The 12076-nt window shown below is 35.3% G+C and overlaps 1 protein-coding gene across 8 annotated transcripts in view; it reads left to right on the top strand.

Moving 5' to 3' along the window:
- The window catches only part of PCNX4 (pecanex 4), a 44675-nt gene that overhangs the window by 9367 nt on the left and 23232 nt on the right, over nucleotides 1-12076 (top strand). For 5 of the 8 annotated variants that reach the window (XM_082450340.1, XM_082450339.1, XM_082450336.1 and 2 more), the window contains 5 exons: nucleotides 642-1386; nucleotides 6987-7166; nucleotides 7250-7764; nucleotides 8013-8113; nucleotides 8239-8361. In XM_082450340.1, coding sequence (XP_082306466.1) covers nucleotides 698-1386; nucleotides 6987-7166; nucleotides 7250-7764; nucleotides 8013-8113; nucleotides 8239-8361 — 1608 coding nt within the window. In that variant the 5' untranslated portion in view covers nucleotides 642-697. The other 3 variants (XM_082450342.1, XM_082450343.1, XM_082450341.1) reach the window with 3 other exon arrangements.

Raw genomic sequence — 12076 nt, 5'->3', positions numbered from 1 at the left:
TTTTCCACTTCTATTTCCATTTCAATTCAAAGGAATTATAGAGAATATCCTTATTTTATAGAACAGGGGTTGGCAAACTATGGCCCACAGGCTAATCTGGCCCATAGCCTGTTTGTGTAAATACTGTAAAGTTATATTAGAAGACAGCCACTAATATCCACTTATCTATGGCTGCTTTTCTGCAACAACAGCTGGGTTGAGTCATTGTAACAGAAAAATATTTACTATTTGACCCTTTATAGAAAAATTTTGCTCACCCTTGTAATAGAAAAGTTAAGAAACAAACAACAGAAGCACTCAGGGAAATGATTGGTTAAACCACTAGCAGATTTGAGTTGAGAGTACTGGCTTTTTGAACTTTCCTTTGACCTCAAAATCTGAAAATGTGGGCTACTTAAGAAATTCCAAGTTTATCTAAGTTCCAGATAAATTAATAGTGAATATGACTTTTTTCCAAATAAAAAAAAAGTACTTAGCAACTATTTGTTTTGCGCCAAGTACGTGTCAGGCAATGGGAAGGAGCTAAAGAAGTGAAGTTACAAATCCTGCACTAAGGAACTAACTAATGGAAATATGGGATTTTTCTCCCTCATGTTTTAAGTATGATATTTTCAAATAGTGATTTTTTTTCTTTTTTTTAGAGACCGCTGTGTTACAGAAAAGGATGTGACTTTCAGAATAATCCTGAGTGAGAAGGATGAGTCCAGATGTGCCTCTGCTGAATGATTACAAACAGGACTTCTTTCTGAAGCGTTTTCCACAGACTGTTCTTGGAGGCCCTCGACTCAAGTTAGGCTATTGTGCCCCTCCTTACATATATGTTAATCAGATTATCCTTTTTTTGATGCCATGGGTTTTGGGTGGAATAGGAACACTTTTGTACCAGTTAGGCATCCTGGAAGACTACTATACAGCAGCACTTTCAGGTGGACTAATGCTTTTCACTGCATTTGTCATCCAATTCACAAGTTTATACGCCAGAAGCAGATCGGTGACAGTGGAAAGAATGCTGACCACAGATATCTTAGCAGAGGAAGATGAGCATGAATTTACAAGTTGTGCTGGCGCTGAGACCATCAAATTTCTAATTCCTGGCAAAAAACATACAGCCAATATCGTTTTTCATTCTGTTCTTGCTGGCTTAGTGTGTGGTCTTGGAACATGGTATTTGCTCCCGAATAGAATAACCCTGCTGTATGGCAGTGCAGGAGGCACTGTTTTACTATTTATCTTTGGATGGATGACATTGTGTATAGGAGAATATTCATTAATTGTAAACACAGCTACAGAGACTGCAACTTTCCAAACCCAGGATACTTATGAAATCACTCCTCTTATGAGGCCTCTTTATATTTTTTTCTTTGTTTCTATAGATCTTGCACACAGGTAATAAGCTATCAAATACTTTATAACTTTATTTTTAAGCATACATAGTAAGAGCACTCTCCTTAGTATTCAAAGAAAAGAATCTATGAATTAAAAGTCACCAAACCATTGGGTGATAGGTTGTTTTGATGAATAATCTCATAGGACTAATCTTTGTTAAACATTCATACTAAAGCAGTAATTAAATCTTGTTGAAGAGTAAAAAGAAAACCCTTTGTAAGATAAGATAAATAAGCAAAATTTCAATCCTGTGTTTTACTTTAAATAAGGAGCTATGAATCTGTAAGATAGCCTGGGTGAAACCTGTGAAATGAGATGGAACTTTCCTGTGAAGGGAAAATAGAGAATTTAAAATTTATACACATAAATGTTAATGCACAGATTGAGTGGATTTAAGATGAATAGAATAACTTATTTAATTTTGTTATAGTAATTATATAGAATATTGATTTTTTAAAAATCAATTTGCTATGGAAGAAAAATAGAAAATAACAATTTTGTTTTAGGAATTTCTTTTTTTAAAAATTATTTATTTATTTATTTATATTTATTTATTTTTGGGTGTGTTGGGTCTTCGTTTCTGTGCGAGGGCTTTCTCTAGTTGTGGCAAGTGGGGGCCACTCTTCATCGCGGTGCGTGGGCCTCTCACTGTCACGGCCTCTCTTGTTGCGGAGCACAAGCTCCAGACGCGCAGGCTCAGTAGTTGTGGCTCACGGGCCTAGTTGCTCCGCGGCATGTGGGATCTTCCCAGACCAGGGCTCGAACCCATGTCCCCTGCGTTGGCAGGCAGATTCTCAACCACTGCGCCACCAGGGAAGCCCCGAAAATAACAATTTTAAACAAAATTATTTGATAACTTCTTTTGCTTGCCTTTTCTAAATCTGACATTTCTTTCTCTGTTCCTATAGATTGCAGCTTTCTCTATCACAGGTAGACATGTACAGGCACCACTTTATGGACTGAGTGTTTCTACCACCCCCATTCATATATTAAATCCCTAACCCCCAATGTGGTGATATTTGGAGATGGGGTCTTTGGGAGCTAATTAGGATAATGAGGGTGGGGCCCTGGTATGATGGGATTAGTACCCTTATAGGAAGACACACTAAAGAGCCTGATTTCTCCCTTCAACATATGAAGATGAAATGAGAAGGCAGCTGTCTTGAAGCCAGAAAGAGAGTTTTCACCATACCCTGATCATGGTGGCACTCTAATCTCAGACTGCCAGACTCCAGGTCTGTGAGAAATAAATTTCTGTTGTTTAAGTCACCCGACTATGGTATTTCATTATGAGCTGGCTAAGATTTTGATACCAAGAAGATGGGGTGCTCCCATAACAAATACCTAAAAGTGTAGAAGCGGCTTTGGCACTGGGTAATGGGTAGAGGCTGGAAGAGTTTTGAAGTGTGTGCTAGAAATGTGGACATTAAAGGTAATTCTGGTGAAGTCTCAAGACAGCAATGAGAGCATGTTATTGGAAACTGGAGGAGAGGGCGATCCTAGTTATAAAGTGGCAAAGAACTTGGCTGAATCATTTTCTAATATTTTATGAAAGGTAGAACTTGAGAGTGATAAATTTAGATATATAGCCGAGGAGATTTCTAAGCAAAGTGTTGAATGAACAGCTTGATTTCTCCTGACTGCTTATAGTAAAATATAAAAGGAGAGAGATGAATTGAAGAAGCAATTGCTAAACAAAATGGAACTGGAACTTGAAGGTTTGGGAAATTTTCAGTCTATCCATATTGCAAAAAATGAGAAAGCATGTTCTGAAGGGAACACCAGGGGTGTGACTGGACTGTCGCTCAGTGAAGAGTTTCTGGGATTATAAGAGCAGAAACACTTCCAGTTTGAACTAAAGATGTAATGGATGAAGGCTATTAAAGTTATTAAATTTGACAGGACAGGGATATTGGAGCTATTTGATGGTGAACATGGCGCTTTTCTTAAGCACCAAATGATCCCAAAAGTGATTCAGAGATTATCAGGTTTCAACAAGCTAGAAAGCCTCTTTTGGAAGCCTTGGGGCTGGTACTACCCTGCAGAGCTCTTGGGGTGGGACCCTCACCTAGAACTTTTTGGGTGACGTTGCTGCCCTGGGGGCCTGGAGGGCAGAGTATGAAACCAAAGAGGATTATTCTACAACCTTAAAATCTAATGGAATTTGCCTTGCCAGATGTTGGACTTTTCTGGGGACCTATCACCCCTTCTTTCCTGTTTCTCCCTTTTGGAATGGGAATGTCCATCCTTTGCCCGTCCCACTACTGTGTTTTGGAAGCATATAACATTTCTGGTTTCACAGGTTCACAGCTGGAGAGGATTTTGCCTGAGGATGGACTTTAGAGTTGATGCTGGAATGAGTTGAGAATTTTGTGGCTGTTGGGAAGGAATGAATGTATTTTGCATGTAAGAAGAACATGAATTTGGGAGATCAGGGTGGAATGTTACGGACTGAATGTGTGTGTCTCTTCAAAATTCTTCTGTTGAAGCCCTAACCCCCAATGTAGTGATATTTTGAGAGGGTCTTTGGGAGGTAATTAGGTCATCAGGGTGGCCCTAGTTCCTGATGGAATTGGTGCCCTTAGAAGAGACACCAGAGAGTTCCATCTCTCTCCCTTTCTCCACTATGTGAGGATACAGTGAGAAGTTGGCTCTCTGCAAGCCAGGAAGAGAGTTCTCATCAGAACCCAATCGTAATGGCACTCTGATCTCAGATTGTGAGAAATAAATTTCTATTGTTTGAGCCACCTAGTCTATGTTACTTTGTTACGGTAGCCCAAAAGAAGACAAGGCATTTAAAAATATATAGCCAGTTTGTGTACTGAAACTGACTGATTCTTAGATGTCTGCAATTCCTTAACTCTTAACCTCTTCTAATTGTGCTACATTTATGGACCAAAGAACACTATAATACCCTTGTAGTTCTTCACCTAATCAAATATTGTAAGAGGAGAATTAATTTATGGAAATTCTATTGTAATTGATTTCTTAGTACCACTACCATTTACTAACTATAAAATATATTAAAATTAAAAACTTGATTTTGAAAAATTAGCAATAAAATTGAATTTAAATGTATATGTATACATTTGACCCCTTTTGAAAGATTTATTTATGAGATTCTTATTTTCAGAATATAAATTATTGAGTTACTATCTCACTGTGCCGTTTCTGATATAGGAAATTACCTGCTATAAAACATCTTTGCATTTAAATGATGCCCTAGGTTCTTTTAATCTTTTTAAAAATCTCAGACAGTTAATTTATAATTTGGTTACCTTGACTCATTACTCATTTTTCATTTCTCGATAAAAGAGCATAAAATTTTTTTTTTTTACTATGTTCAAGTTGGATTTAATATACAGTTGTAATGTTTACAGTTTAATAATTATAAAAAGATTTTTTCAACTATAACTAAAAGACAGAGGCAGTCCTCGAATCTATTTTTAAAGAAAATATGAAGTTTATATAGAAAAATTGCCTCCCATTTCAATTTTAGAAAAATTTTATCTTCTTATTAACAAAATAATAATCAAGATGTTCTTTATGCAGTAGTAGGTGTGATACTGCATATAAATACTGTATGAAATGTGTACTCTATTCGAATTTGGAGAGTTGTCAGATATGTCAAGTTGTATCTTAATATTCTTTCAGAGAATGTGAAAGTTGAAGAGACAAGCCCTACAGTGTAGTGATCTTTTCTCTTCCTGCATTCTTTAGTCTACCTAGTACAGTTGTATATTAATAATTTTAAATGACTTTTTCTATGCATTTTTATCAAAGACAAGTGTGAAACCTTCAGTGCTTAGTTCATAGACTCTCAGGAACTGTTTGAATGAATGATGCATGTTTATATCATCTTAGCCACTACATATTAGGAACATCTTTTTCTGGGCATGTGGATCTTATCTTAGTGAGTGTACAGAATTTGAAATATTTTTATGGTTGTTAGAAAAACAGTTTTTTCTTGCGGGCTTAGATTTTTTTGCTCTAGAGAACTACTGTTACGTTATCAGAAATTTTAGGATTTAAACATTTTTCTGTTATAAAAGAACCACAGTAATCATCTATTTGATCATCCTGAGTCATACACACAGGAAAGTAATCACAATGTTTGATTATTTCAATTATGTATTCTTATATTGTGCTATCCTTGTGTATAAACACTTTCCTGTACTATTGCTTGTTTACTTTAAGAACAAAAAGAGATTGGGGGGGTAAAATAGAACTTGGGTAACATATATCCTAAGTAGACATTATTTTTACACAAATTTTCCTTTCCTTGAATATGTTAGCAAGAGAAGTGTTGTCTTTAAAAAAACAAAAACAAAAACTGTACAAATCTACATGTTTTCCTTGACCTTCCTATGGCTTATTGTGTGTGGTTTGATTTTCTTTTTTGTTACTGGAGTGTTTTCTTCTCAGAATGAAATGAATTTTATTTTAAAACTACACTACAGAAAGTATTATCCTCTAATTTAGGATCACATTGTTAACCTTGTGTTCGTTAATTCTCTCTGCTTATAAAAATTTGAAGGACATACATTATGAAGCAGAGTGCATTAGCTGGCATCGTCCTGATATCTGTGTAAGGAAGCACATTATACCATTATTATAATCATAGTTGCTATGCATTTGCTTCTCGGCTGTTAACATACACTTAAGTGGATAAATATTAGTTGCCTTTCTCCTTGACTTTGATTCCTAGCAGCTCAGATATTCAAGTACAGTTCTTATGCTATAAGTTTTGAGATTTAGTTTTCTCTTTTGAAAGTTGTGTTTGGAACTCTGTAAGTACTACAGCGTTGTTGGTTTCCAGGCAAGGTGTTTGGCTAACCTTATTCCAAAAACTTAGTAACATATTGATAATGTTTATTCCTCTGTGCTTTAAAGTTTTTGTTAAATTATTTGAAACGATTTGATAATGTTACGTTTAACTGGTAAGTGCTGTACCAAAAACCAGTTTCTCCACTTAAGATAGAAGCCTTCACTAATTTATGAGACTGTGTTGTACAAGTTTGTGTTCTCAAATCCATACCACTGTTTATACAAAATAGAAACAATATTATATGTTTGTTAAATTCCCAGGCTAACCCACAGAGACATGTTCATAACCTAATGTTGCTGACCTCTGATTTTAAATATACTGACTTCAAATTCCAGGACCTGGGAGCAAGACAGTACAGGAGAGAGTAGGAAAAAGAGAAGAGCTTACTCTCTTTGCTAGCTACTAAGATATGAACAGCAGGAAGGCTTTGGCTTTCCCAGGGTTGCTTGCAATTTTAAATTTAAAATTTTTAAACTCTATAGAATCATTGGTGGAATTGCAGCCAATGTAGTTTAAAGATTTAAGGGAGAAATATTTTCGCCCTGTACTACACTTGTATACAGTTGAGTACTTGCTGGTATAGGGGAAGGACAGTGGTCACAATTTATGTTTTTGATCTTTTGCAATTTGGGATTAGGACCTTCCTGTAAATATTCTTTTGTTTCAGGGCAGAGGTGGGGTGTAGAGGGAGGTGTATATGTTTTGTTTTTCCTTTAAAGATCTTCTTCTATTTATTGTTTTGTATGATATAAATATTTTCTTTTTATCGTAGGTTTATGGTAAATATACCAGTTCTAGAACAAATGAATCAGATTTTGCACATCTTGTTTATATTTTTACCCTTTCTGTGGGCACTCGGGACCCTACCCCCACCTGATGCACTTTTCTTATGGGCAATGGAGCAGGTTTTAGAGTTTGGCCTTGGAGGCTCATCTATGTCAACCCACCTACGGTAACTATTTTAAATATTAAAATGATATGTAATTTATTCTCAACATTTTTTCTTTTCAAGCAGATCTTTTTTTCCCTCTGCAGGTTGTTAATAATGTTCATCATTTCTACTGGAACAGCTGTAACATCATATTTCATTCCCAGCACTGTTGGTGTGGTTCTTTTCATGACTGGACTTGGATTCTTACTGAGTCTTAACCTAAGTGAGATGGTTTTTGGCTTCAAACACAGTGTGACCGGACACAGAGTTGGAACCAAATCTAAGGCTTTACCCAACAGTTCAGAAAAACAGTTTACTTGGAAGGAATACCTTTTCTACAGCATTATATTAGTCTTGGCTCTCTTAGAAACTGGTTTGTTGCATCACTTTGCTGGTTTCTCACAGATTTCCAAAAACAGTCCCCAGGCTATTGTTGGCTATATTTTGATGATATTATTTATAATACTATGGATACTTAAAGAAATTCAAAGTGTCTATATCTTTGGAATTTTCCGGAACCCTATCTATCCAAAGCATGCGCAGACTGTGACTTTATTCCTAGAGAAGCAAACAAAGCTCATGAAGATTGGTGTTGTCAGACGGATTTTGATAAATCTAGGTAGGAAGACAAATATTAATAAACTTGTATTTTATCTAGGAAGTGTATAAAAATATTATGGAATTCCTGTATTTGTATAATGTTATACTGCATACAAGTGTTTATTCTTTTATGTTTTGGTTTATTTATTGGTTTTTTTAACTCATTGCTTAAATATGCTCATAAAAATACTCATAGGCCAAAATAAAATATGGTAGAAGGGGTTATTTTGCCTTCATTAAATTTGTCTCTTTTTTTGTTTGCCTTAGTGTCACCTTTTGCTATGATAGCATTTCTTTCATTGGACAGTTCCTTACAAGGACTCCACTCTGTGTCTGTCTCCATTGGATTCACAAGAGCTTTTAGAATGGTAATGCTAATATGCACTTAATAGTATTTTCCTATTCCCAAATTTAATTATGATTTTGTTTACTCTAACAGTTTACTTAGATTATCAAATTCTGCCTAATAAATTGGTAAATTTGTGTACTGCAGGTATGGCAGAATACAGAAAATGCTTTATTGGAGACAGTCATTGTATCAGCAGTGCACTTGTTGATCTCCAATACAGACATATGGTGGAACCGAAACCTGGATACAGGAATCAGACTCTTACTGGTAAATATATTTTTAACAGCCTTAATGAGATGTATTTCATATACCATAAAATCATTCACTTAAAGTGTAAAGTTCTGCGGTGTATATTCAGAACTTTGCAACCATCACCACAATCTAATTTTAGAATATTTTCAACATCCCAAAAAGAAACCTCATACACATTGTCATTTCCGTTCTGCTCTCCATCTCATCTATTCCCTACTCCAGCCCCAGCAACCATTAATCTACTTTCTGTCTCTAAGGATTTGCCAATTCTGGACATTTCACACGAATATGATTATACAGTATGTTGTCTTTTGCATCTGGCTTCTTTCTCTTACATGTTTCCAAGATTCATCCATGTTGTAGCATGTATCAGTGTTTTATTCTTTTTTATTGCTGAAAAATATTCCATTGTATGGATATATCACATTTAGTTGATTCATTCATTAAATGATAGATATTTAGGTTGTTGCCACTTTTTGACTATTATGAATAATGCTGCTATGAACATTCAAGCACAAGTTTTTATATGGACATGTGAGTTCATTTCTGTCAGGTATGTTTACCTAGGACTGGAATTTCAGTTATGCACAAACTTTATGTCTTAACACTTCAAGGTATTGCCAAAGATTTTTCCAAAGTGATTGCACCATTTTACATTCTCACCAGCAGTGTATGAGGATTCTAATTTCTCTACATTCTCACCAACAGTTGTTGTCTAACTTTTTCATTATAGCATTTTCATGGGTCTTTTCATGATTTTGATACTGCATTTCTCTGAATACTAATGATTCATCTTTACATATGTTTATTGGCCCTATGTGTATGTTTTGGGGGAAGTGTCTATTCAAATTCTTTGCCCATTTTTACCTGGGCTATTTGACTTCTTATTGTTAAGTTTAAGAGTTCTTTATATATTCTGGATACAAGTTCCTTGACAGATATATGACAAGCAAAAATTTTCTCCCATTCTGTAGGTTGTCTTTAGCTTTCTTGATAATGTCCCTTGAAGCAAAAAAGTTATAATTTTGATGAAATTCAATCTATTTTTTTCTTTTGTTGCTTGTATTTTTGGTGTCATATCTAATAAACACTGCCTATTCAAGATCGTAAAGATTTGCTGTGTTTTCTTCTAAGAGTTTTATAGTTTTAGCTCTTAACATTTGGGTCTATGATCTACTTGGAGTTAATTTTTGTATATGTTATGAGATAAGGTTCCAAATCCATTCTTTTGTATATGGATGTACAATGGTTTCAGCATCATTTATTGAAAAAGCTATTCTTCCCTCAATGACTTTTCTTGGCACCCTGCCAGAAATCAAACAAATGTAAGGGTTTATTTCTGGGCTCTTATTCTTTTTTCCATTCGTCTATATGTCTATCCTTATGCCAGTACTACGCTGTCTTGATCACAGTAGCTTTGTAGTAGGTTTTAAAATTGGGAAGTGTGAATGTTATGACTTTGTTGTTCTTTTTCAAGATTGTTTAGACTATTCTGGTACCTTTGTGTTACCATAGAAATATTGGTTTTGGCTTTTCAAGTTTTTCAAAAAGGCATCTGAGACTTTGATAGGGATTGCCTTGGATCTGTAGATAAAATTGGGAATATTGCTGAAGCCGAGCAGGACCCTGTGGGGCTCCTGGGCACAAAAGCCTTTCTGTGTTCCCTTCCCTGAGTTCCAAAGGGCAGGTTCAAACAGTTGCTAATCGGGGAAGGGAGAGGATGGAGAGACAAGTGAGGAGCAGTCAAGAAACAATAGTGCAGCCTTGGGAGCAGGGTCCTGGTTCCTGCTCAAGGGATACACATAACAATATCTTTGAGCTCTTCTGCAGAACTAAAACCCCCACCAAATGGAAGGTGTTAACTACTTGATGAAGCACTCTTCATTCCAGAGAAGGTCACAGTTTGCCCGTCATCACCTGATGCCAGATGATCTTTGGATTGAAGGAATGCAGCAAGGCACCCTGATCCTTACCAGCAACCCTGCTCCCCTTGACTATAAAACTCCTCACCCCACCTCCACCACCCCCACCCCCGGGTTTGGGACACACAGTTTTGAGCACATTAACCCGTTGTGGTCCCCTTTGCCTGGCAAAGCAATAAAGCTATTCTTTTCTACTTCACCCAAAACTCTTGTCTCCGAGACTCAATTCAGTGTCAGGATACAGAGGCTAGATTTGGCTTCGTTGCTGTCTTAAAAATATTAATTCTTCCCCTTCATCTGCTTGACATGTCTTCATGTTTATATCTTCTTTATTTCAACATTGTTTTGTAGTTTTCAGTGTACAAGTCTTACACTTTTATTAAATATTATTCCTAAGTATTTTATTCTTTTTGATGATATTATAAGTAGATTGTTTTCTTAATTAATTTTTTGAGTTGTTTATTGCTCAAGTATAAACTGCAATTGATTAGTTAATGTTAATCTTATATCCTGAAACCTCACTGAAATATTTTATTGTTTCTAATAGATTTTTAGTGGATTTCTTAGGATATTCTGTATATTAGATCATGTCATCTGCAAATTAGATATAGTAAAGATAGTTTTACTTCTTCCTTTCCAATCTGGATGTCTTTCATTTCTTTTTCTTACCTAATTGCCCTGGCTAGAACCTCCAGTATAATGTTGAATAGAAGAGGTAAGAGTGGATATCTTATGAGGAAAGCATTCAGTCTTTCTCCATTAAGTTGATATCTGTCTTTTACCATTCCTGCTTTTAGTTCCCTTCTATTCCTAGTTAAATTTTTTTATCATGGAAGGTGTTGGATTTTGCCTCTTCTGTGTCTGTTGAAATAGTCATGTGGTTTTGGTCCTTTAATCTACTAACATGGTGTAATATATTGATTTTCAGTTGTTAAACCAATCTTGCATTCATGTAATAAATCTCACTCAGTCTTGGTGTATAGTCTTGTCTTTATGTTGCAGGATTCAGTTGGCTAGTGTTTTGTTGAGAATTTTTGTCTGATGTATATATTTGTGACTTTCTTATCTTTGGTTTAGGTATCAGAATAGCAGTGACCTCATAGAATAAGTTGGGAATTTCATATCAATAATCTTGAATGTTTGTAGTATTCAGTATGTATCTTAAAATATTCTGTACTATGTAATATTTTGTAGTATAGAAGCCATCTGGGCCTCAGCTTTTCTCTTTGGGTAGCTTTTAAATTGTTAATTCAATTTCCCTACTTGTTATAGGTATATTCAGATTTTCTATTTCTTCTTGAGTTGGTTTCAGTAATTTATGTCTTTTTCTAGGAAGTTGTCAGTTTCATCTAAGTGATCTAATTTATTGGCATACCGTTGTTCATAATATTCTCTTATTCTTTTTATTTTGTTCTGTAAGGTTGCTGGCAATGTTATCTCTTTCCTTCCTGATTTTAGTAATTTGAGTCTTCTATGTATTTCTCTTGGTCAGTCTAGCTAAAGGTTTGTCAGTTTTGCTGATCTCAAAAAACAGCTTTTGGTTTCATTGATTTTTCTCTATTATTTTTCTATTCTCTGTTTTATTAATTTCCACTCCAATCTTTATTATTTCCTTACCTCTGCTTACTTGAGATTTAATTGCTCTTTGTTTTCTAGTTTCCTAAGGTGGAAGATTAGGTTATTGGTTTAAGATCTTTCTGCTTTTTCAATATAGGCATTTGTAACTATAAATTTCCCTCTGAGGACTGGGTTTGCTGTATCACAAGTTTTGGTGTGTGTTTCATTCATCTGAAAATGTTTTCTTGTTT

Source organism: Balaenoptera physalus (genome assembly GCF_965194825.1).
Source record: "Balaenoptera physalus genome assembly, chromosome: 2".
Taxonomy (NCBI): domain Eukaryota; kingdom Metazoa; phylum Chordata; class Mammalia; order Artiodactyla; family Balaenopteridae; genus Balaenoptera; species Balaenoptera physalus.
Note: the sequence above shows the minus strand (reverse complement) of the source record. Positions and strands in the feature narration are given on the sequence as shown.